This window comes from Atractosteus spatula, chromosome 24 (assembly GCF_055471065.1).
Source record: "Atractosteus spatula isolate fAtrSpa1 chromosome 24, fAtrSpa1.hap1, whole genome shotgun sequence".
Lineage (NCBI taxonomy): Eukaryota > Metazoa > Chordata > Actinopteri > Semionotiformes > Lepisosteidae > Atractosteus > Atractosteus spatula.
The window spans coordinates 12,217,784-12,245,155 of NC_142729.1; the positions used below are offsets into that span (position 1 = coordinate 12,217,784).

A 27,372-nucleotide genomic window follows, 5' to 3' on the forward strand; every position below is an offset into this window, starting at 1 on the left:
AAAAAGCTGTATTTATTTAAAACAACGCGATACCTATATTAATGGAGTTTTGTTGATACTGTTTAAACTTTTAATTATTTTAAATTGTATTACAGCATTGTACACATGCTTAAAAGAGGATAAAACGCAAGCCTTCTTCAGGTGTGAGAGTCTTCTGCTCAGAATAAAATGTTAAAATGTAATGTAGGCTCTGAATGGGTTCAATTATGATTTGGGCTTGATTAAGGTCGCTGCCTTTCATCCAAAATCCTGCTTGAATCCTTCTAAACTAAAAATTAGACACGAGAAGGGGCTCTGGCGAAATTTCTCATTTTTTAATTTCTCTTTTTTTCTTGGAAAAATATCTTACCTGCTGCAATCCAGGCACAGGATTAAAAGAAGCCAGACAGGCAGGGGGAAGAGTGTGTTCTAAATAAAGAGGTATCCAGGTAACAGTGAAGGTAACAGCCCCAGACGTGGCCTACTTAGCCCGCCAGAGTTACCCTACTCTCCCGGAGGAGGCCCACCGGGAGATAGCGCTCCAGGCGTTCCTCTGGGCCCTGGCGCCAACTGAGGTGCAACGCCACGTGATGCTGGCCGCACCTGTCTCCTTGGAGCAGGCCCTGGCTCTGGCTGAGCAGGCTGATGCCGTATTCGAGGAGACCGGTGGGCACCAACGGAGGGGCGCATGGGGAATCAGATGGGGAGGAGGAGACGCCCAGCGCGGCGATGCTGGGGGAGCGACGACGGCTGCTCATCTGCCACCGCTGTGGGGAGAGGGGACACATCGCACGGGAGTACCGGGCGCTGGATCCCCGGGGACTCTGGAGGCTGTTGGGAAACAGGAGCGGGGCGGCCTAAAGGGGGGAAGACCGCCCTTGAGCGACGCTACCCCGGCTCCGGAAAGCCAGAGGGAGTGCTTCACCCCGCCTGCTGTGGGAAGGGTTGGCCACAGCCGGGGCTTATTTCTTCCCTGCCTCATCGGGGGCAGACCCTGCCAGGCCCTCATCGACAACGGTTCGACCATCACCCTGCTGCAGCCTGGTGTCCTGCCGGGCACCAAGGCAGCCAGACCCCCAGGGCGCTCACCGTGCACTTTGGGGCTGCGAGGGTGAAACACCCCTTCTACCTTGCCCCAGTCCATGAGGACTGTATCCTGGGGTTAGACTGGTTGCAGCAAGTGGGTGGTTGCCTTGACCTGGGTGTGAGGGACAGGGTGCTGCGCCGGGGGTGGCGGGTGCCCTCCAGCGGCGAGGTCACTTGCTGCAACTAGTCCAACCCCAGGATACATGTTCAGCCATTCAGAGCCCTTAGGGGGTGAGACTACCTCTAGAAGTCACAGGCTGCATTCTGCTCAGCTTCTAGCTGTCAATCATTGACTCAGAAGGGGTAATCAATCAGTTTCTTATCAGTGCTCCTTTTTTCACACCAGAAGGCAACTCTGAGGTTTTTTTTTCAATGCCTAACAGCAGAAAAGGGCTCTCTAGCAGCGTCTGAAGGTTTTTATAGCAATTGCAATGGTTTTTTATTGGTATTGCTTTAAATATTTTTTATAATTTATTTATTATATGCGAGAAATTTAATTCCAGGTCCAGTCTTCACAAAATCATTATGTAGATAAAATCATTATGTAGATTTTTTTCAAATTGATCAATTTGTCCCAGATTTCTATCCAAGCTAGTAGGCACCTTGAACAAGGTTTTCAAATTATTCCCAGGACATTTCACAGGCCTAGAATAGAAAAACCTGACCTCTGAAGACCAAAACAAAAATGCCGCCTGCTGTTTTTGTTTTTTTTTTCATATGTTTGTCTGCTGAGTGGACACATTAAGAAATACAATGACTGTCCACACTCAAAACCAAGGGGGCTAGCTTCAAGTTAAGACCTGAACCAGGCTCCTGCTATGTTCTGCTGCAGAGATATAACAAAATATTTAAGGGGAGGAAATTCCAGGCGGACATTGGTTAAAAGGGTCTTCGCCAGTAAAAGTTATTGAATTACTTCCCAATCTCCGTTTTTCTGACACCCTCCAGTTTTGTAACAATATTGTTACCTCTTTAATATCATCTATATATTTAGCACTCATGAACACTGTGAGCTGTTACCAGTCAAGTTCTGATACAGAAATACAAACTGCTAATAAAGGAGGTCAGTCACTATGAAACCTGAAAGTTATTAATTGTTTACAGGCAAGACACCAGGGGGCAGAGTGGGGTTAGGGATCTCAGTGAAATTGATGGGGCTTCAGAAACAAAGAACAAAGTCAGCAATAAGAGTAGAGGAACAGAACAAAACACAAAAGAAGCCAAGTTCCCTCAGTATCCCTGCCACGAAGCTTAATTCAAGTTCAAGTACCTTTATTGCCATTTGCATGAACAGTGCATTGAAAATCTTACACGGCTTATCTCAGTCAGAAAACGTAATAACAAAAGGGTAAACACACAGACTACGTGCAGGATACTTGCTCCTGCAGTAGGCTGTATCGAGATTCTCCAACAAAGGACGTGTCAATAGCTTCAAAACAAACCCATTGACACAGTTCAAGACCTTTATTAAATCACACACCATATACTTGCTCTCCTGAGGGTTACTTGCTGTTCAAGGCATTTAAAAAGGACCTTATCCCTTCTCCTTGTCTGCCGATAACCAGCTCCTGGTTTCATACCCTCATTTCACTAATTCAGATGCAGCCATTCAAAATAAGCGGGCGATACCGCATTATTTTGCGGTATTCTTGACGCAGGCTACCGCAAGTTACGGTATTAATACTGTATATTCACGCATAGTGCCGCATGATACCGCAAATAAAATAATAGCATCCTGAATTTCCGCAAGGTGGAGCTAATAAAGCTCAACCTCTCATGTTTGAGCTGTCGCCATCAAAGTCTTTAACGAAGATATTACTAATAGTATTAATAATGAATGACCTTGGACAAGCTGTAAACTCAAAGTATAGCCCTGGTCCACATTCTTTTTTTCATTGACCGTCTTTGTAAAAGTAACACCACAGCATTTCGTTGATCCAATCACGCATTTGTTTCCAATCATGCAAAGTACAGTAATTTTTGAGAATCTCCGATTCACCATGCCTTTCACATGCTCATAAAAGATATTGATTTAGGAACATGTATACTGTACTGTATACAGTATGTACATGTATATTTAATGTCTTTACTTTGCCCGTTTAAGTATTGAATATGGCTGGTCTCGGTACTTTAAAGAAAAAATACACACCAGTATTCCATTTCTCCCTAAACACTTTAAGCATCGCAGTCTTTAACTAACGTGAAATAACGTGTATAAAAAGTGGTAGTTTTAAGCTTTTCTGTGAATACGCTTGATACCGGAGTCAACAAGCATACTTTTAGAATTTGATTAATAGGGAATATAATGTGGAATCGCGTATCTAAAGAAATTAATAACTATATAATTTGGTTTCTGTCAAAGCGCAATGAAACCTAGAACTTGATTCTTATGGACGCCCGGTCCCACCAGGGATTAAAGAAAAACATGGAATCATGTATCTAAAGAAATAACAGTATACAGTAACTATGTTCATGCACAAACAGTAGCATGTTACATTATTAATTTGGGGGTCTCCTCTTGCGGTTTTTGACTTTTTTTAAATTACAACCCATACATAAGCTGATACTGTTTAGACTTTTAATTATTTTAAACTGTATTACAGCAGCACAATGCACAATGCAACGTAAATCGCTACCTTTGTCTTCTGCGTAATAATGTTCAGAAATAAGAAATAAGATTGCTCTTAAAGGTTGTTTAATGACAAAGTATTGTTTATCTCATGGCTAAATAGTCAAGTCTAGCCAGAAAGAGAAAACATCGACTTTATTTAAACTCCAGTGAAAGTATTAATGGTTTTTAATTACCATACTTTTATGGTACATGACTTTGCTAAAATGTATTTAAAAATAAAAACGATTACAAACGCCAGTGGAGAGAGAGAGACACACACTCAGTTTTTCATTGTCAAAAAGTAATTGTTTTTTACTTTGTCAGCACCCAGACAAACGCAAGCGCGTTTTTAATAAAATGCTTTTATTCATTCTTAATCAGATTCACATTCCCGAATGTCCCCCGCCCCGATCAAAAAAGGGAAATTTTAGTAGCTAAGCATAAAAAGCAGAGGAGCATAACGAAGGTCATAAAGGTCAAAAGCTGCCCAGCCTTGTGGAATGCTACAGAACCCTAAACAGACAGTACACACTAGCCGAATATTTGACCAAGATATCCAGACACAGCTGTATGAGCTCCACCAGTAAAACTCAAAGTATTACGCTGGTTCACACTATTTGTAACGACTTTATTTCTTCATCGACAAAAAGTAACACCCACCACAGCATTCTCGTAACATTTTTACAAGACGAACTACAACATTTAAAAAATATCTCTAATCAATCCACTGTACTGCATTAAAACAAAACGAAAACTAAAACGCCCTGGGCATACCGTTTCGCGCTTCTTATCAGTTGCTCAAAAGAAATGTGACCGTATGAAATGCATAATATAAACCTAGAAACATATACGTGAGCAGTTTTTACGTAGTATCGGTGTCAAGACATACTTCTCAAATACTGTAAATCAAGTAAAAAATATCTCAAGACCGATTCTGGTCATAATGAAACCATGTTTCGTGTATGTTTTCTTTAAAGTACCGAGACCAGCCATATACTGTATGTTTATGTTCCAAAATTAATATTGTTTATGGCCTTCACACACGTTGCAGTATGCTCCTATTCTTTTTTATGCTCAGGCACTAAGATTTCCCTTCAGTGGTAAAATTCCATATAAATATTCAATACTTAAACGGGCACAGGTAAGACATTAAATATACAAATACATACTGTATACAGTACAGTTTGCATATGGTAATATGTTTATGTTCCTAAATCAATCTCTTTTATGAGCATGTGAAAGGCATGGTGAATCGATTCTCAAAAATTACTGTACTTTGCATGATTGGAAAAAAAGGCGTGATTGCGAAATGCTGTGGTGTTACTTTTACAAAGACGGTCAATGAAAAAAAGAACATAAGAGGTTGAGCTTTATTAGCTCCACCTTGCGGAAATTCCGGATACTATTATTTTGCTAGCGGTATTTACCGGTAACTCGCGGTAGACTGCGTACAGCGTACCGGAAAATAATGCGGTATCGCCCGCGCATTTTGAATGGCTGCATCTGTAACTAACAATGATGGGACATTAGCTAGCCAATATGATAAAGGAATGACTTTTTTGTTTATTTCTTCAGCACATTTATTTGAACATTTCCATTGATTGTACAAGCACTGAAAAACTGTTCAATCCCTAGTTCATCAGGCATTTTCTTTTACTATAACAGATATAAAAACTCCCTTGCTTTTAACAGAGCGTTTCATAATTTCTAACAACGAAAATTATTTAAACTGCGACACTTTTATCATTCAACGAGAGCTCAAAATATCACAAGGATCCTCACGAGATCAACAAAGACAACAGAAAAAGATATGTGTATAAGATACTGTCCATGGGAGTCCAAGCTTTTTTATCTGTGCTAAGTAGTCTTTAAAATTTCTTCATTAGACAGTGAAGTCAAAATTCCGGGATGTGCCTATATTAGTACACTGGGCAAACATTCCGAGGTGAAATTCTTCCAGCACGGGGGTACCTTTAAAGCGGAGATGACGGCACCGAATATTTTTGGTGCGCCCTCTATTTAAAGCCCTGGCCAAATATGAAGACAGTACGTGCAATTATAATTCAAACTGAATTAAAAACTACACATCCCAGTTACCATGGTGGTGCTTGTGATCATTGCGTTTAACCAACGAAACAGGGCGAAAACAGCAAAGACATTTTTCCAAGAATGTTTAGCCTTTGTCACTAATGACACCACTTAATGAAGACATAAATATAGAAATGAACAATTAATTGACTTTTATCTTTCTAAATATCACAACATGTTCAAATCCAAGTCATTTTAATAACAATGGGTAAACTGGGTAAACTATCACAAGGCTTTAGAGAACTTAACATTTTTATTATCAACAAATTGTAAATATGACGTTTACATTGGCTTAATTAGTTTTTCACTTGAGTATGTGGAGGATTGTGAGAGCAGACCCCCCCTCTTAGGCTACATTTTTATTAAGAAATGGAGGCTGTATGCGTTACAATATAAACATTTACTGTCAAACTTTAAATCAACAGTTGATTTTAAGATGATCTGTCAAAGTGCAATGAAACACAATATTGTTGTTGTTGTTATTGTTGTTTTTATCCTGTAAAGCGTTTTGAGAAGCCACCTTTAAAGGATCTATATAAAGGCACTGATTCTTATGGCATGTGTTTTCTTTCTTCTTTTTTTTCAGCATGGAATAAACCTATTACAGTACTTGATTCTTTTGGATGCCCGGTTCTGCCAGGGATTCAAAATAAAACATGGAATCACGTGTCTAAGGAAATAGCAGTGTACCTGCTAAATACGCACACAATTCCCTCTCAACATCCTCAACAGGTATGTTTGTTTCAATGCTCTTTGGGATATCAACCACCTCTCATACCAGAATCCTCCCCAGAATCACTTGTCCCTTCAGTCCAGGAGTATATATCCAACTTGCAGGATTTTTGGAAATTGGCAAAAACTACCCTGTTGCGTACAGTGGACCAGCAAAAGAAAACCATCAACCACTATCGCTGTACGGTACCCAAGCTCAGACATGGACAATTTGTGTGGTCATCTACCCGTAATTTACCACTTCGACAGTGTTCCCGCAAATTGGGCCATAGATACATCGGACCCTTCCGCTTCGTTTCCCAAGTCACGCCAGTTACCTACTGTTTGGTCATTCCACCCGCTCTCAGGATTCACCCTGCCTTTCACTTTTCACTACTCAAACCCTACCATAAATCTCCATTGTTGCGACCTCAGCCTCGTCCTCCCCCACTTTGAATAATTGATGGTATACCAGCCTACACAGTAAATGAAATCCTGGACTCCAGCTGGCGTGATGGGAGATTGCAATATCTAGTTGACGGAAGACTATGGACCAGAGGAGCGTTCATGGGTATCTGAGAAAGACATTCTTGACCACACATTAATTCATGATTTCCATTACTGATTCCCAAACCATCCTGGGAGGGTGTCAGGAACCTCCCTTAAGGGGGGGGTAATGTTATAGTTCCAACATCCCGCCACCAGAGAACACTCCAACCAAGTACTTCATCCACTCGGGAGAGGCTTAGGTTAACCACACTCTCCCTGTTAATTCAGTGCTCAGTATTGGTGCAGACCTCTTGAGCTACAGGCCTTATATTGTGTTATCTTCTCTGGAATCCTTCTTGGTTTTTGGACTTTTGGTTACCCTCTTGAACATGATTTTTGGAATTCATCTTGGAAACCTTTTGCTAAGTTTCTCCTAGATTTTTGGCTCTTGACCCTTTTTCTAGTCTTTGACCATGACCCTGGATTTTCTGTTGCTTCAGTGTTTTGTGATATCCTGCCCGCATAGGGTCCATCCCGTTGCTAATCACTGCCCCACAGTGTAACAGTAGAAATGGGACTTAAATATTTTAGTTTAATTTCATGTGAAAATAATACATTAATAGAAAATATATTGAAATCAAATCCATTAATGAATTAGTGTTTTCAATATTTTTCTGACACATTTATTATTATTTTCCTTTTCATTTTTTTTCAAGCACTGGCTAGCCTGGTACAAAGGCTGGAGAAGCTCCTTATCTCCTGATCTATCAGGAAACAACCCATTAGACTGCGATCCTTGAGCATTTCAGTGACAGTAGATCTGGGACTGACATTACTCTGACCATCACAGGAGTCCAGGCTGAAGATGCAGCAGATTATTGCTGTCAGAGTTTACAGTTGCCCAAAAGAATGTTGGTACAAATACTGTGCTACACACCCTTACAAACATCTCCCTCAACAGGACTGTACAATGACTGAACTGCTGCAGCTGGGACCTCCTGCAGAAGCTGAGAGTGAAGATAAAGACACAGGATAGCCTGAGGAGGTGCTGGAAATTTCATTTAATTGTTTCGATTCCATTTTAAATTAGTGTTGCCATTTTTTTAGTTTCTTGGTTACTCTCCATTTTGTGAAACATACTGTAAAGTCAGTTCTTACACTTCACAGTATTTTGAAGGATATTATTTCTTCTGTTAAAGAAGGTAATTCTGCCCAGTAAGATGCATTCTTCTCAATATTTCCATAAACCCTATTACATTTAAAACATAAAATTCAATCTAAGACAACATAATTAACACTTAATAATGCCTATAGTAAAGAGTTCTTTATTTTCAATGTTTATTTTCAAAATGTCCTGATCAGGTCATTATTAAACAGGTGATTGTTACTCTAAGTAAATTATAGAGCATTTTGCAAACATTTCACTCCTTAAAGGACAGTTGTACCTTTCCTTTTCTGTAATTCATTAAATTAAACAATACAAATTAAACATTATACAGGTGTTCTCAATGTACAGGTGACTGATAATACCTTTAAAGTTTTGTCCAAAAACATAACTTTGTTCATGGGTTAGATTATCTTCAAAGGTTATGTATCATATCGATTTTAAGATCGTTCTCTATATTTGCAAGCTATAGAAATAAAAGTTTATCGGGGCTATTTGTCTGAGACTATTATGTGGAAATTACCCTCTAGAACTAAAGAGCCAGTAAACATTTGCATGGTCACTTGATTGTTCTTTCTGCCAACTTTCACTTGACTATACACTGTGTGACTTCATGGTCTGAGAGTTGTGACAGTGGCTGTGTAAATAGTGGTGTCTGTCTTGGTACCTTCAGCCCCAGTGTCCTCTGCTTTCTGTTCCAGCCTGAGCTCGCAGTAACATGGTGAGTTAAATAATGAAACTCATTAAGTATATTACTTTTAACTTGTCTCTGAGGTGTTTCTGAAGTCACTGCATTGAATTAAATGTAAAAAAAAACATAAGCAACATCCTGCATATGTCTGAAGGATAAAATAATGAGGTTAATTGTTTATTTGACTGTTTAGATTAGAAACAAAAAGAGGAACAGCCAGGACCTTCCTCCAGCGCAGGTCCACTTACCTTAGGTGAGTTAAAACTGTTTCTTTGATTTTTCTTATAAAAATCTGAACTTTTTTTTTTAAACTGTGGTTTGACACTGCACAGCAGAGACTCTGAAAGCGATAGCGATTAAAAATGAATCAAAAGTTTTAAAATATTGATCATATGGCATTGTCTTAAAAACACTGGCCTGAAATTATTAAAGAAATAAAGGAGATTAAATTATTCTCAATCACTATAATGCAGACTTACAGATGGAATCACTTTTAACCTGCTTTACAAGGGAATAAACTGTCCATTATACTACACTATATTGCAATTGCTGAAGCACCATTTGCTTTGTTCTGACAGTGTTGTATTTATTGCTGGAAAAAGTATAAAAATCTTAAAAAATTGAGTGATTGACCAGTTAGGACACAAAACAAACAGTGAACACCCCCAGCCCCTCGGCTCCTCTATACTACTAACTCAAGTGAATCACTGAACTCTTCTGTTGTCATATTTTGATTCTACTGATGTTTCTTTTTCCTTTTTGCATCCACAGCATTTTGAATCTCAGCGACGATCTTATTTCTATTGATCTCAACATTCTTCTTAGCTGCTTTCAGGAGATCCTGAAGCTCATTTTCACTGTAGGACATTTTGCGAGTTTTGTAGGTGTTCCTCATCGCTTCAATCTTTTCTTCACCTGAGGGAAGAATGATGATGGTCAGTGGAAGGATGTTGGATTTTGACCCAGAATTTAAGAATAGACCTCACTGGCCTGTTGTGCTCATTGTTATTGTGACCAATTTCAGAAGAATTTGAGTCCATCAGAAGGTTAGTTCTGACAAGTTCGTTTCCCTGCTTCTCCAGCTCTGTGGCTGCTCCCCTTTAAGGTCTACCTGAAAGTAAACCTTAACCTTGTTTTACTTTGTCATTTATTGTCCATGGTTATTTAATCAGCTTGTTTCTTGTTAGTTATCATTCAGAAAGATACCAAAGTACTTTATATTAGTACTGTAGGTGGAGATGCTGTTTATCCACCAGTGAACTGCTCACCTGAAGCAGCCATTCTGACCAGCAGCAGATCTAGAGAAATACTGACAGCACTTCACCTGGTAATCCCTTAACGAACAAATAATTTTCAATAGCACAAATCATTCAGGATTAAATTGTTGTTATTATTATTATTATTATTATTATTATTATTATTATTATTACTACCACTGGACATAAAAACTACTAAAAGGGTCCCAATCAATCATTTTTTTTCAAAGTGTTACTCTATGCGATTCTCCAGAAAACAGATTTTAGCATTTTTAAAACATTCCATTTGTTCACCTATTACTAGAAAGCCAATTATTCCTGGTAAGGGCTAAAGGTATATCAACCCAGGAATCACAGGGTGCAAGACAGGACAGCATCCAGGTGGGGGACTCAGCTACATTGCAGGTCTTGTTTTCTCTGAAGTCTGTTTCTATATATGAATGTACATTTCTGGGATGAGTCTGACAGAAAACTAAGAAAACAGATGCCACAAAATACAGAAAATATTGAGCATATCTAAACATTGCATGAATTATTAAAGTCTAGACTCTGTAAAGCTGTTCCTAAAACAATGGGAGGTTATTAAGACAAAATCAAAGATTTGGGTTTCATACTGCATGAGTGGCTTTTGTTGTATTAATGTTGTGAAATACTGTACAACACAATATTGGTGAAGACATTAAGGAACATGGTAATGCTGTATTATTTTTTTTGCTTATAAATGTTTGACTCTTAGAGTAGTGTTCTGTTCAAAGCTGTGCCCTGGGAATTTTGCGTTGTGTTATTGTATTGCATGTCTCTGATAAGTGGCAAGTTTGGGGTAGTCTCAAAAGACTTAGTGCTTCCTGTTTGATTAGACCAGAGCATATGGGGATAGATAGGAGGGCTGATGGCCTGGAGTTTTGGTGAAACAGGAGGAGGTTGCCTGAGAGCCTGCAGAGAATGATCTCTGATACACTGGGTTTAAAATTACTCTGTGTGTCAGCACATAATAGTTCTTCAGTCATTTCAAAGAAATTTGGGCAGCATTGCTGTTTGAAAGCATATTAAAGTCATGGAACACCTTGTAGTATTAATTCAGTTGTCAAAATGAAGAAGAAAATATTTGTCAATTAGCTATTGTTCATTTCAGTGAATGATGAAAAACAGAACTACAGTAAGTAGTACCCATGGGAGTCCTGATTCTTAGCAGAAACCTACAATAGTCATCTTACGGCAGAGGCTCTTTTTCCTTGGGGACTTAACCAGGAAGTGAAACCCAAAAGGCTGGATGTTGTTCGTTTAGCTGTATAATTACTGAGGCAGCCACTCAGATTGCACATCAAAACTCAATACTGCAGTAAAATGACTCTGTCATAATGCTACATAATGATACATCACACAGCTCAGAGAATTTTCATTGGTCAGAGAAATATGATAGATGGCACTTGTGGTAGATTGATTATTTTTTATAAAAGGTAGCACACTTTTTATTTTCATCTACTTGTACCACTACCAAGGAAATATATTTTCAGCTACCAACATTTCCCTGTAGTAAGGCTTTAGTTATGATTCCATATTAATATTCCATTTTAAGAGGATTTAAAGGCATACTGTAGGACAACAGAATATATTGAGCTAATGTTTTTATTAACATCTAACACACCACTTATTGATCTATCTTGGCCAGTGAAGATTCTTTTGGCAGGATGATTCAACTTCTTGAATCACACTGCTACATGGTGCAGCCAGCTTTCCATGAGAATGAGTTCTGATGCACATTTTGAATGGCTGTATAGTTTCCCAAAAAAATATTCATGCCAGTGAAGCAATGTACAGTAACTGAAAATGTATCCATTCATCCAGTTTCCAACCATCCTATCTACCACAGGGTTGTGGGGTAGCTCGTCCCAGCAAGCAACAAGCTCAAGGCAGGAGACACAAAGACTCTTGCTTTGAGACGTAAAACCGAGGTCCTGACTCTCTGTGGTCACTAAAAATCTCAGGGCGTTTCTCGAAAAGAGTAGGGGTGTAACCCCGGCATCCTGGCCAAAAATTTCCCATTGGCCCTCACCAATCATGGCCTCCTAATAATCCACATCTATGAATTGGCTACATTACTCTGCTCTCCTCCCCACTGAGAGCTGATGTGTGGTGAGCGTTCTGCTGCACTATGGCTGCCGTCGCATCATCCAGGTGGATGCTGCACATTGGTGGTGGTGGAGGGGAGTCCCCATTACCTGTAAAGCGCTTTGAGTGGAATGTCCAGAAAAGCGCTATATAAGTGTAAGCAATTATTATTATTATTATTATTATCAATCGTATGAAATCATGTAAGAATCACGTTTTGCATTGCAACAGTGAAAGTACAAACGTTTGCATTATGATGTAATAGCCTGATATGATTTTTGCTTTCTGTGATCATTTTCAGATTTACACTACTATATGTTTTCTTTGGTCTTCACACAATGGGGTCTCTCTGCTGAACTCAACATTCAATCTACTCAGTACTTCAGCACATTCCATCCATTTATGACTACTGCAATGAAGTAAAAAAAGTACAATCCATCTATCTTCAAACTGTTTTTTTTCCAATTCAGGGTAACAGGAGAACCAGAGTCCCTGTAACCCTATCCTAGCAAACAACAGACACAACGTGGGGTACACCCTGGATGGGTGTCACAGGGCAGACACACACTTACCTGTACACTTAGGGCCAGTTTTCACTGAAGCCAGTGAACCTACCACTATGTCTTTGGACTGTGGGAGGAATCTCCACACAGATAGCACTCCAGGTCTGGAAGTAAAGAGGGTGCCAGTACTACAAGGCAGCAATGCCACCATGTGCCACCATGTTGCAAAACTTAATATTCCAAAGACTAACGAATTAGACTAAAACTTCATTTAACTGCATGACTGAAATGTGACTGAAACTAATTCAGTTTGTTGGCTAAAAGTACTGTAAGTGAACTTTAGTTAATTTTTAGTTGACCAAACCAAAATTACAAGTATGGCTAAAATACAATTATATCTAATAGACATTTTATTCAACTTAAGTAAGGCATTAGATATATCAAATATTAATAATCAAATTAACACTGGGTTGCCTTGCAACCATAAGTCTTGTCTTTCACCAACCAGTGGTGAATTTCTCACAGCAGTGACATGAATCCTGTAGCTGAAATCTAAAATGCCTGCTGGTTCACTTGCCTCCACAGTTGTCCTTGTTGAAGAGAGGGAAGTGCATGACAGTGGGGGTGTTTTCACCCTTGAAGATGTAGACGCTTGATGGACAGCTCTTCTCCTCACTCATTGCTGGAATGGGTGGGAAGGGAATTTTGTTCTTTTCACAGTATTGAGCTGCCTCGGTGACAGTCTGAAAGGAAGAAAAAACACAGAGACTGTCCACCCTCACTGTCATCAACTGATCAGTCATTTGGTCATTACATTGTAATAAAATGAAAAAATAAACAATTGCAGAAAAACAAAAGCATAGCTAATTTTTTTTATCCAGGCAAACTGTGGATTTATTATTTGGTTATAAGAAACTACAGTTTGAGTGCACAGACTGAATATCCAATAACTTTATTTATTATTAGGAATATTAATATTATTATTCTGTTCCTATAGTATTCTATTCTATTCCTATTATTAATAGGAAAGCCCTTTGCATAACTAACCTGATTTAAACTAGAAAAAATATGGGCAAATTATACACTTATGGATCTTTAATCCAGAAAGTAAAATTAAGAGGCACTGATGTTTAAATGTGTACTGTACCTGGTGAAACCTTAGAGATACAGTAGGTACAGTACTTCAGCATCTTCACAGAAACCCAGAATTAGGCCAATATTTGGCTACCAGCTTGTCGAAGGCCAGCTTTATGGTAGAGCAGTTTGAAATAGAAATCTGACATTGGCACACCTACACTGTAACTGAGGGAATAATCACCTAGACTACAGGAGCTCCTACTACAGCCTGAGCCTGGGCCACTGAAGTGTGAACTCAAGACAGCAGAACTTGACGTCACCTAGTATGATGTACTTTACCATGAATGGGTCTCCATCGCTGAAATCAAAGGACAGAATGAGCTGCACTCCCCTGTCTCTCCTCAGGACCAGTGGGTAGGCACTGTTGATGGACAGACCAGCATCTATGAGGTAGATTTTGTCCTCACTGACCAGCTTGCTGGGGAGGCTGTTATCTAGGGATTGTGTAAACACAAGAGAAAGAGTTCAGAGGTGTATTCAGGAAATGGCAAGAAGCCACTGTACTAGGAACTGTTCTAGGAGATCTGATCTTATGACACAGCAAATCCATGAAATCCATGGATTCACAGTTTAAAAATTGAAAAAGGTGGCTAACAGCAATATTTTAAGAAATAAAAGTCAGTGTTACAGGTTGGTCTTAAACTTTTACAAGTTCATCCTGCTATGGTTCTCCAATTTTTTAAGTTCTGTGAAATTGCTTTGCTCTTTGAGTTATTTTTTATATACCATTCCAATGTGTAATGTAAGTGTTTCCTTGATTAATTTTTAAGGTTCAGTTCAGTATCAGAATGACAGTAGTCCTGGATAAAGGCACCATCTTACTAGGTTCTCATAATTCACCACAATAAGCATAATGCTGTATTGTGTTATGGGATACAATACTAAAATTCAGCATATTCAGATTATTACATCATCACTTCAAGATTTCAGCTGCTGGCTCACATACAAATGGGAAGAATAAAGACCTGTGGACAAGCTTTTTTAACTTGTCCATCTCTCAGGGACATTCACTAATTTGTTATAGTGCTTTACAAGAGAGTTTGTGCTGATGGGAGGTGTGGGGTGTCTCTCTGTGAGGTGCCTTGCAGGTCAAGTCAAATGAGGACCCAGACCAGCTAAATCCATCTAACTTTATGGGTGTTTGGCCAGTTGTCTGCAGCTACTTGGGGAAAGCACAGTTACAGCTGGCCTAGTCCTGAACAGCTGACTAGTAGATTGGAGACCTGTTTCAGTGTTGGAACCAGTCCTAAGCACTGTTACAAGTTATTTTCTGTGCAGCTGCACTATATTGGAGTCTCACCTGTGTTGGGGTATTCATGCAGGAAGTTGTACTTGGTTCCCCACATCCAGCAGCTAAATATTTTTAAAAGCTTGTAGGGAATGATGAATGGGCACACAGCAAAAGCTGAAAAAATAGATAAACATGACCTGTTGTTTCTGGGCAGGAAAAGTTCAAACATTTTCAAGCATGTAAGACTGGTACAATCCAGTAGACAATATGATTCTATTGAGCAATTACTATTCCCAAAGATTACATTCTTGGACAGAGTTCTTGTATTAACTGGATTCTTTTGGTGTTGACATTATAGCCATATTTTGCTGTTATGGTACAGTAGGTTCATCTAACCAAGAGGAACAATGACCTTTAACCTTCAGTCATTTCTTTTCTGGACAAAAAACACAGGATTCACCATTTAAGGTAATTTAATGTGTATATTTTACCTCTCAAAATGCCACATAGGCATAAATTAAAATCAACATGATGGCACTCTATCTTGCTGTTTAAACATGTTGTTTACAGTAATTGCCATTGTGCCAAATAAATATCATCAGAACATTATTGCCAGCCTGATCCTCTAAATATAGTGATGCACACTGACGAAATTCCATTACACTTTAGTTTAGACATGATAAAATGTCCAGTGGAAATACTGTACTTGTCAGAACTCAGTCCTTCAATTCTGTATCAGTGGCTGCTAGAAAAAGAGGAGGAAGGAATAAAATTGTTGTTTTTTTATTCTGGAAATGCATTTAAGACACCAATTGAAAAATTTAGCCAAGTTAAAAATCCAGTATTTTAATCCAAACTAATTCACTGAGATGCTATCGTCACTTTGAAAGTCACTACAGAAGGTCTGTGTGTGCATACAGAACAGTTTTCTCCAAAAGTACTCATACCCTTGATACAATGTAACTGAAAGTTGATTTAGCAAAAATGCAAGTGAACAGTCAGTATTTGTTGCACAAATCAAATTCAAAATTTTCATGTTTAGTTATTCGATTTAACAAATTAATGTACCAAATTAATGAATTTGTTTTCATGATTACAATTTGTAGCCAGCTGTACACACCACACTGTATGTGCCAACACATGAACAATGAGCTAGGGTTTTCACAAAATAACTAAACAGGCTGACCCAGAAGTGTTTGTTGGAGACTGAAATCAGTGAAGACTAAGAAGCAAGCTTAGACAAGCAAGATTTAAACAAACAAACTAGAGATTTTCTGAAATGAACGACACTACAAAAGATTGCTGCTCTGGAATCAGACCAGATAAGATCAACCAGATACACTCCAAGGCTTATACGAATGTCCTGCACTGATATACTAAAGGACATGGCCTTATGTAATCTTGAGAAGAGACAACTGTGAAGAAACCTGATACTCCAAAGCCCTCAAAGGCTTTCCTTCAAAGAACTAGCCCAGTATTTGTCTGCAGAATCAATAGTGAAAACCCAGTTGTATTTGTGTCAGTGGCATTTGTGTTCCTTTCCTCCTTCTCTGGATTCATGAAACTATATGCTATTTATCTATCAATCTGTATAGGTGGGCCCAATGACTTCTACTGTCTTATAACTATTTTTATATGACACTAAGAGCAATCAATTCGATATTAACTGCCCCAGTCTCTCTCTGTGCTTCTGTATCTGTTGTGTTTCCCCCCCAGAAATAATTCATGTATTAATTATCCATAATCTACTGTATTATGGTATTATAACCATAGTTATACTGTAGTATTGATTAGTTTGATTAGTATGTATGTAGTATGATTGTGTTTGGCTGGCTAGTGCTTCAGGTGTGTAAAAGCTATCATGTGAAGTGAGGGGTGCCTGTACATCTAAATCATAGAACTGTATATTTTCCAAAACCTACTTACCTGCATTCTCTGTTGCTTGCGTAGTGACCATGAGCTGTTCATTTTCTTCTGAAATGAACGTGAAACCAAACATTAAATTAGAAATGCAAGTATTTTTAAAGGCTGCCAAACAAATTCCACTTGTATTAAATTATGTGGGCATCTGATGTAGCAGCGAGATTGTTACGAAGTCTGTATTAGTGGTAAAATAGTACTTTAAAAGACCAGAATATATTTCTATGAAATTCAACAGTTAAGCAATGTAGTAACTTGAATTTTAGAGCACAAAGAAGTACCATGTTTAGTATTGTTTCTGCATTTATTTGATTCTCACAAGAATGTAAGCATAAAAATTCAAACCACCACTACCTGTTGTCGTCATATTTGTGAATTTTGTTTCCTTTCTTCTTCATAGAGGCAAGATAGTGACAAGTTCCTTACGTGTGACTTCTGACACTCAGCAGACAGTGAGAAGGGCTGCTGTGTACTGAATCATATGCTAGAAAACCCATTGCTGTCTTTACACAAGTGAAAATAGACCAATTGTCTACAATAGGAAATGTTAAAATAATGAAATAAGAACTTATTTTAAATAATTAAGAATTCAGTGGAAATTAAAATGTATTACTGTATAGGAATTGGAAGGGAATGTTTTTTTTTATTTTTACACAGTTTTGTTTTATGTGAAGCAATTTTTTTTGTCTTCTGGTAACAGCTTCCAGGCTTGTTCTATTTCATGATTCAGTTGATTTTTCTGTTGGTGGAGGTTTGGTAAGTGCTGCTGATGCTTTATGGATGCAGTGTTAAAGGGTTTTTGTCATAACTTATGAGCAATCTCTGTAAAACATTGTGATTGCCAGATTCTTACAGCATCACTAACTCTCTTATTTCAGGTGAATAAGAGACACACTTGCCTTCAAAATGGTAAAAGACAGCTTCAGAAAGAGCTGATATCATTCTTTGCTGGATGTCCTTGCCGACGATGTCCCATGTATCATACATCAGTGAGACCAACTCGTGTATCACCTTTTCATCTGGTGGACAGAAAAAACAGAATAAAAGAGTCTCACACATGGTAGGAGGCAGATGGGGGGAAAAGTTTCCTTTCAGTTGTAACCCTTATTGCATTCTGAAGTCATGGTAATTCACATGTAAGAGAAGCATACCTTTGACACTGTTCTTCATAGAGTCGAGGATGTGTTTGCAGTCTTTGCCACAGAGGAAGTTCCGATGGAGGTCAAGCAGCCAAAAGATCATAGCACTCTTTTCACATTCATCACCTGTGAATTAGACCCACACTTCGAGTACAAGTTTAGAAAGAAATCAGATATGGAAACATTTTGTTTCCCTTACTGGAAAGCTAAAGGGTGAATAGCTATAAAAAAGGGCAGTGTGCTATATGAATCCTGCATCTAGGCCTAATTCAATAGCTAATAATGTAAAGCATAAGCAATATAATAGAAAATTAATACATTAATAAATCTGTCAGTTCACTATTGAAGTTTATAATTCAGATTTGCCATTAACTCAGCCAAGCAGGAGCCTGTGTACAGTAGGCAGGCTGAAATTGTCACTTCAAGAGAACTACAGTCCTAACAGGGATACTCCCAAACACAACAGAAAAGTTCTAAACTAAATTAGCCTTGAAATGGAAAAATAACTGCAAAAAGTTTGGAACAGGTAAGGGTCTGGAAGTTATGAAGTACAGACATATCCCAGAGAAAAGATTATATTAATGTGTTCACAGATATACTGGGGTGTTTAGAGAATACCAGGCCTGTACGAACCCCTACATTGGCTTATTTTCCAGTAGAGTGCTTTCTAAAAAAGATCAAACCTGCCTTTTCTAAAAAAAGTTTCAGCTAAAGAACTGTGGTAACTGTGGAAACTTGTAAGTTGCTAGTTGACAGACAGTGAAAGCTACTTGAGCTCTTTGTGTACTGTAAGTTATCATGTTGGCCCCAGTTGGTCAGAGGAAAGAAAACACAGCAAATTATTCTAAATACCCCACATATCACCACATCACCAAATGCATTTTCTACACTCTAGGACTGCAGAAAGAGAACAGAGCCCCAATGTTCTACGGCTGTGATGCAGAATAGCCTTAATAATATATTTCAGTCATAGACTGTTATTCTTCCTAGTCTAACAATGTACTGTGATTATAGGGTCTTGTTCTCCAAACTAGCAGGTTTGATCAGTAGCTGATCCAGCTGTGAAGACCTCAGGCAATGTGGGAGCTCAGTGCAGATAAGAAAAACAGAGAAAAGGGAACACTGAATGAGAACTTAGAACTCATCTCCTGATCAGTGATTGAGTGAACCTTAGCTTGAACAAGATACAGTCAACGTGGGATTGCCTGGATCTGACAGTGGGGGATGTACAGAGTCTTCAGGTGTGATATTTCTTGTACCAGTCTTGGCATTCAGTCATTACTGACTCATATTGTCACCTGTAAGACAGGCCAGAGTGGGAGCACCCACTTGGAAGTCTTGGCTTGAAAGACAGTTACCCGGAAATGGATTATTGTGGGTATATTAAGACTACCCCTAAACTCTCAAATCAACACTGAGTGCATGTGACTCAACTAGATTTACTGTTACCTAAATGGAGGTCTTCCTCATCTTCCTCCACATCATTGTAAAAAGAGAACACATCTTCAGAGGAGGGTCTCCCTGTGAACAGAAGAGAGGGCCAGTTATTCTGTGGTTTAATTCTGACAGAGATACCTTCTGATTTATTGATAACCCACTGTGAGTTTATTTCCAAATGTGGTCATATGAGGTTTTCATACCAATATGCTTATGACAAAGAATTAACAGAGAAATGCAAAAATGCAAAACAGAGAAATGCAAAACAAAGGGGATATTCATGTGGACACTGCATTGAGGAGAGATGGGAAGATGGGAGAGGAGAAGGACTAGCTCTAAACTTCAAAACCAACGTTCTGGCACAGAATTCAAGCCAGATAAAGTCAAGGTCTCAGAACCTGTATGGCTGAAACATAAAACCACAGTGCATGATGTTACAGACTACCAAATTCAGAAAAGGATTATACTTCTACTGGATATTGTTGGAGATTAGACCTCTCCTCATGCAGATTTGGAAAAACAGTAGGAATGTCAGAAGCTGACCCTGGGATGGTAGACATGCTTAATGACTACTTCCTTACTTAGAGCAGATACTTGATTAATTGTGTATTTTCAAAGAAGTTAGGACAGAGTGAGAAAACAGGATGAGAAAATCATTAAAGAAAAATGATCATAATCTGGTGTTGTCCTTAAGTGTTATATGCCTTGGAATTATACAGGTAGATTCCAGATTAAAGTTCCATTTCAATAAAGCAGACACTGAAGGAAAAAGAGTTGAAGAGAAGCAGAATGGAGCAGGATAGGCATGGAACCGGTGCAGAAAGGATGAAAACAGTTTAAAGATAGATCATCCTAAGAGGGAGTTAATCAAAGCCTAGAAAACAGTAACTTAAATAGTTTAATAAATTTGTTAAGTGAAATATAAGGAAAAAGCATGGGTAAATAAGTTTTGTTTTACAGTTTTACAACAACAAAGGTCCTGTGAAGGATGGAGTAAAATCAGAGTGAGACATGGAAAACCTTTAAATAAGGAAAAAGAAATAACTCATGTGTTAAATGAATATTTCACTCTGGTGTTTAGAAAGGAAGAAATAAACTCTATGCCTCAGGAAGAACTAAGTTCTGTATTAATTATTATTAGTATTAGTGCAGAGCTATTACAGATACTAGATATATAAAGGAGGCCTAAAGAGTTCAAGGCTTTCTGTTACACCTTGGTCCCTTATGCTTCCCCTGAATCCAGTGAGCACTGTGTTCAATTTCAACAGTGTGTCTCAGTACGATCATGGAAGAGCTTGCAGTGTGAAAAGAGGCAGATATTGTAGATCTGAGTCAGGACTGCCCTGTTCTTGCTGCTGGTGGAAGAAAAATCCATAATTACAAAGCCTTCAACAGAGAGATTAATCACATCTTTAAAAGGTGAAACCCTGGAACCATGTTATTGAAGCTGTAGGTGTGGCTTCATTCACTAAACGGATCCAATTTCAGCATCCAATTGGGCCACATAGAGTAGTTCAAATACCCTCCTATCAATAATCAACTTTATAGTAATTTTATGTAATGGAGAAGCAAATTAACAATTTCAGTTCCTATCAGGTGAAGAACAAAAATAAAAAGAATTAAGTGATGATTTATAAATTAAATTGAATAGATCTTTCAAATATATTGTAAATGCACAATACATACAGAAACTGGTCACAGATCTGTAAGAGATTTCCCACATTTATGTATTTTATTAAAACATTTCTATGACACAACGCCCTTTAATGTTTTGTTAATGTTGGGTTCATTGCAAGATAATTTCCACTTTGAAATACAATTGTCCATGAAAATTTCTCAAACAAACAAAGGAGCCACTAACAACCAGAGGAATCAAATTATTGGGTCAATTATTGTCAGTTAGGAAGAAATGGTGTAGTGGGATAAACAATGACAAAATTGATCCCTCTGAGTGAGAAGAAACTATATTCTAATTTCTAATTTTAATTGATTCACCACCATTTCATTATTGATTCTTTCAAGCAACTCTAGTGTTGCACATAATCACACCTGTTTCAATGTGTAAAAGGTTGTGTACCTCCAGTAAGAAGACACCAGTTTTTGTGGAAAAGAAAATCAGAAAATATTCTTACCTCCAGAATTCTGGTGCAGGTTTCCATGTAATTTCATATTTCTTTTACGATGGAAAAATTTGTATATCATTTCTGAAATGAAAAGAGTTTAAATCAGAACAATGGCTACATGTATGTTTCAGAAAAAAAAAGGAATTGACAAATGTTTTAATTTTCTAACTACCAAGTCTTGAACCATATACAGTATGACTCAGCTCTGTGGACTCAGTTCCTGTATTGTTTGAGACAAGACACAGTTAATTAATTTCTGAAGCTTTACCCTGACATTCTGGAGTTGATTTACTATAATTTACAGTGTACTATTATAGTCTTGCTACATTGAGCATTTCAAAGTCAAAGTTCAACCTGGATCATTTCAGACAACTGTGCTTTTTATTGCACTTCATGAAGAAAGTTTAGGCTTTTATACTGAAATATATATTTATAAAAAATAGACAACCCAACCAAATAAAACAGCCTCCAATTAAAGCACAAGATCTAACTCTATAGCGTAGATATTGCCAGTTTACAACACGTCAGTGTCATCTGCCATCTGTGACCAGGAATTCCTTGAGCAGTACTGGAAAATCAGTAGAGATACTGTACCAAAGGAATAGGTAAATTCCCACTTACTATAACACCAGCCTACACAAACACCTGATCTCATCTGCCATCAGAAGCTAAGCAGTCAGCTCTGGTGAGTAATGTGGATGGTACACTAGGTGAATTTACAGTACCAGGGCATCTTTAGTTTTCTCTGCAGTACTGATCCATCTGGAATCCACCATGTGTCTGGCTTCTTTCAGGAAAAAGCTGGATCCTTGGGTGAAATACTGTACTTACTTCCAAAAAGGCAAGAGGGGCCAGGTACTCGCCCTCTGGTTTGTAACTGTTCGTGTGCTCTTAATTGAGAGCAGCACCACTCCTCCTGCCACACCCTGTTTCCCCTAGGTTGCTACAAGGGCTGTAGTAGTGTGTCAGCCTTACCAATATGTGAAAAGTACAAATTAGGTGGTCAAAAATTAAAAATAATACTGAATTCTGTTTAAAAAGTGCACAAAAGTTAAAATACCTAAAATAAACTTCTCGTTCTCCCTCATATCGCCTATGGCACTTCCAAACAGTCCTGAAGAAACACAGAAGAGTATGAATTGAACAGAAAAGCTGGTTCAGTGTTGAACTAAACTACAGTATGAACTACAGTGAGTCCTTCTTCATCCCACAGGGACCCCTGCAATCTCCCAGGGTCACCAGTTATTTGATTATCTTTTGTAAGGCTTTTTCACACTTCTCATTATTATTAGCTGTTTACTTATTCATTTATTAATTACTAAGTAATTGTAAAGTATTAAACATTCCTATTATTTCCTCTCCTAACACATCAGTCTGCTTCAAATCAATAAGTGATGAGACAAAAATAATGAATAATCGATTAATCACTGGATTTCCGCTTGGTCATGCAACAGAAAAGGTCAAGAAATGATTTCAAGTATATTAAAAACTTACTCTTTCACCTATTAATTTTTTCTGCATTCCTTAAAGGAGAATAACCTTGATGACATACAATTTTAAATAATATTGTTCATATTAGCTTTAACTATTAATATATTGTTAGATTACACAGATATTATATACTGGCCATCCTGAAAAAATAACATTCTAAAAATAGAAGACGTACAAAACTGCTATGAGTTTCTAAAAGAAGGGACATAGACCTTGCAAGTATAGCATGCCCATCTCATCTTTGTGTTTTATCTTGTTTCCTCCACGGAATTGACTCCCTAGGGCACTGGTGTCTACGAAGGCTCCATACTCAGGGTATCCTGCTTCATGACGGGTTATTTCAAACCACGTCCCTGCAAGGGGAGAGATGGGGAGGAAAGGAAGACAGAGAAACAGAATTCAAGAATCTTAAATAAATCAAGAAGAGCACATTGCCAGCCAACAACTTCCACTGCAATATTATCACTTTATGTAAATTACCTCGCTGCTCCTATCACTGATTTAAGAAGCTGCACGGTGTTTGGTTTCTAATGTCAAACACCCACCATCTTCTCAAGCACAAGAACTGCTTATTTTACTGTTGCTGCTTCTGAAGCACTTGCTACTAACACCACTACAGCTGCCCTGGGTGCAGCATTGTGGACGATTGTGGTTTGGGTTCAGATCCCTGTCGAGACACAGTAGCTGTGCTTTTAAGCAAGGAAATTTACTCAGCTTGCTTGAGCAAGATGCCCTGATTAGTGCAAGATGTAAGGGATAAATGATGTTGAACGTAATTTAATTTAGCTGTTACTTCATTCTGCTTCATGCTGCAGCTGTTGATACTTTTACAACTGCTGGTAGTGCTACTACTGCCATTGCTTTGAGAGATACTGCTGTTGTTGTTACGAGCATTAATATGTAATATTATATATTACAAGAATTCCCTAGAATATTTTTTAAGCCAATTCATCCCTATAATGTTGGCCTATAGAGCAAATACAGTATATGAAGTGGGAGTCTTGCCTTTGTTGTATTTTTCCTTGTCATCCAGCTGTGACTTATTCACTGCAGCATAGATGGGGTAAGGGTTGGTCATTTCTGCATCTTCCTCCTTCGAAAGTTTGCGATCGTCCATCTGGAAAGAACCAAGTGTGTATAAATAACCATCAAAGTCCAGAGAAGAGCCACAGGACACATTCAGTTCTGATGAAAGGCTGAAGGCACAAAGAGGACAAACACAACAGATCTGAATTGAGCGTTTTCTGTATTGTGAGAGATGAGAGGAGACACAAATACTAATATGCAAATGAAGGTGAAGAATGATATGCACAGTGTGAGCTGGATGAGGTGGTCTGTACTGCCACAGAAGCTATGATTGCTGCTGGAAGTGGTGTTTGTTGGACCCTGTGGTCTGTGTGGGTCCAAATGCTCCGGTATAGTGGCGGGGACGCTTTACTGTAGTGGGAGCCGTCTTTCAGATGACACATTAAACCGAGGTCCGGACTCTCTGTGGTCATTAAAGTGAAAAATTGGATTTGGAGTTATCCTGGTGTCCAGGACAAATTTCCCCCCTCAGCCTTTATTGTGGCCTCCAAATTGTCCCCATGTATGATGGTCTGGCACCCCCTCCAGGGTGTACCCTGCCTTGTGCTTGTTGCTTGCCTGGTAGGCTCTGGCTTCCTGTGACACCATAGAGTATAAAAGTGGTTTGGAAAATGATATGACATGATGACATTTGCCTAATACTGTGCTGTGTTTCTGTACTCACCAAATGACAAATACAGCAATTGGTTAGTGTAAAATCACTGCTGCTTCAGTTGCACATGCCTCAATTTGAAAAAAAAGTCTCAAGAAATCTCACGACTTGCATTTTGTGCAATTTTGTATCCAGCCATTCAATATATTTGTGGGGGAGAAAGAGATATGCCTTACAGCATAAAGTTAGGTTACTAACTATCAAATGGTCTATCTGTTTTTGTAACTGTTATAAAATCATTGGTTTATGGGTTAATTGAATCATTCTTGTCTTTCTATTAAAAAATATAATCGTTAATACTTTACAATCCTGCTATTGCTCTGTAAAGTATTCACAAAGCAGTGTAGATTTAAAGAAGGTTTTGTTCTAAAAACAACACAAAAGTAAATGTTGTTTTACACCATTTGTATCACTGAGTATGTAATCGTCTCATTCTGTTCTGCATTGTCACTGAAAGTCCATATTTTAAATTTAAACCAGTTCTCACAGCATGATGCTGCTGGTGTCGGCCTGGATTGAGCACAGATTCAATGAGATGAAGGATGAGGACAGCAAGGTTGAGCACTTGATTGGTCATGTAAAAAATATAAAAAGTACAGTATGTATATATTTTATATTGATATATGTACATAAATATAAAAAGTATAAAAAATGGGTGGTATGAATGGATGGATGTTACAGCTTGAAAAGATTAGTTGTTTGTTAAAATATTAATATTGTTAGCAAATTTACCAGTTTCCTGACAAATACGTGTTTCTAACAAAGACTGAGTTTTGTAATTTCTTTGTAATGGTTGATCTACATTAATGGGATTCAGCATTTCTACCACTATTTCCAACTGTGTAATTTGCAATCTATGTGTGCTAGGGCAACAGATATGAGCATTTTCATGAGAATATCTATATGAGAAACTCAACTTTTTGCTGCTTTTCCATTACAGATTCAGTGAATGATTATCTTTTATGGAAGATGTCTGATATCTTTAAGGGAGCTGGGACTCTCACTTCAAATTCATCTTGAGAGAACCCCTCTCTCTGGATTAGGTCACCTCTTTAAGGTGAAAATGAGTAACACAGAGCTGCAATTTGTCAGTCCAGCTTCCCTCCCAGCTACTGTAAATCACAATTGAGAGTGCAGGTGTTGAACACTGCCAAAGACAGATGCTACACAGAGCTGGGTCACCCTGACGTCTAGTGGCCAGTTAATGTAACTGCTCCCAAAGGTGTACTAAACACCTTCTACTTCATTGTCTCCTGGAGGGCTTTATAGAATCACCATGATTTTTGCTGTTATTGGTATTATTAACACCAATATTTTATTTTTTTCCTATTTATATCTGAACATGAAAATAAATCCTTTGTCACTTGCCATTTGTCCTTTCTCTTCGCAGGCACTTTTGAGAAATCTGACACTATATCTTATGGAAAAAAGGACAAGTTCACAAACCGACACCCAGACAGGGAGAAAGAGACACTGCAGAATGAGACAGAGAGCTTAACTTACATATAACTGGTTACATACTGTACAAACACACATACAAGAAGGACAAGAATGCTGACCTCTTTCACCACCATGTAAACAAATATTGCCGCCCAAATATCTGTACAAGAAAAGTTCTCATCCTCTATTGTCTTCATGATTTTCTGCAAACTTTTTATAATGCTGAATTTTCCATTGTTGAGAGTTTCCACCATTTTTGTCTCCGCATCCTCCACTTGAGAGGACCACTGTTGGTCACGGTACAGAGAGGACATACACCTGCAGTGTTAGACACACAAACACACAGAAAACATTTCACCAGTGTATGCACTGTGCACAGCTGAATTCACAGCCTGAATCCTGAACCTTCTGAATTTGCAGGGTTACAATGCACACCTGACAGATCTATTGCTCTTTCAAATCTTTCAAGCACTTTGAGAAGCCACCTTTAAAGGCGCTTTATAAAATACATTTTTTAATTATTATTATTATTGTTATTATTAATATTATTATTATTATTATTATTATTATTATTATTATTATAATTCAAAATGGGAACTGAATTCACAGGCTCATAGCTGATCTTGGAGCCCAGTCTCTCAGACTCACCAGGTGGATCCTGACACTCCACACAGGTACATGATGGTGTCCAGCAGGTTCTGAGCCCCCAGCTCAGTTAAAGTCCCCATGAGAGCCACCATGGCACGCAGACCCCCCCCAGAGCCCAGCACAGCAATGGGGGGAACACAGTCCTGATTGAGGAAGAGAGGAGAAGACAGAATCTAACACAGAGGTCATGGAGGCCAGGTCTAGTGACCCAGCGACTTCAGAAACACCATTAATAGTTACTTGGCCTTACAGTATCTTCTTTTCATTTTCCTCTCCTTCTGTCTCAAAGAGGATGGAGCTCTTACTTACTGATTGAAAGGACTCCCTTGTGATGCTCATAGATGCTGGGTTTATGTCAAATACTGATATTTTAAAGTATT

The 27,372-nt window shown here is 38.4% G+C and overlaps 1 protein-coding gene across 1 annotated transcript; it reads right to left on the bottom strand.

The window, feature by feature from the left end:
• Positions 1 to 9,556: 9,556 nt before the first annotated feature.
• LOC148815920 (cytosolic phospholipase A2 gamma-like) lies at positions 9,557 to 27,099 on the bottom strand. The gene is made up of 13 exons (XM_088904724.1): positions 26,993 to 27,099; positions 26,464 to 26,662; positions 24,172 to 24,283; positions 23,379 to 23,519; positions 22,736 to 22,789; positions 19,565 to 19,636; positions 18,128 to 18,241; positions 17,876 to 17,995; positions 16,983 to 17,030; positions 15,126 to 15,230; positions 14,105 to 14,259; positions 13,266 to 13,431; positions 9,557 to 9,735 (listed from the first exon to the last, which is right to left on the bottom strand). The coding sequence occupies exons 1-13, from the start codon at positions 27,082 to 27,084 to the stop codon at positions 9,557 to 9,559; spliced, it is 1,557 nt and encodes a 518-aa protein (XP_088760850.1). The 5' UTR covers positions 27,085 to 27,099.
• Between the last annotated feature and the right edge of the window lie 273 nt (positions 27,100 to 27,372).

Excerpts from the sequence above, each read along its gene's own strand:
- LOC148815920 (XM_088904724.1), bottom strand. The coding sequence starts at position 27,084 with ATGGTGGCTCTCATGGGGACTTTAACTGAGCTGGGGGCTCAGAACCTG. Across the intron at positions 23,520-24,171 it reads CAAGGAAAAATACAACAAAG|GGACGTGGTTTGAAATAACC; the intron begins GCAAGACTCCCA and ends CTCCCCTTGCAG. Across the intron at positions 17,996-18,127 it reads TATGAAGAACAGTGTCAAAG|ATGAAAAGGTGATACACGAG; the intron begins GTATGCTTCTCT and ends TCTGTCCACCAG.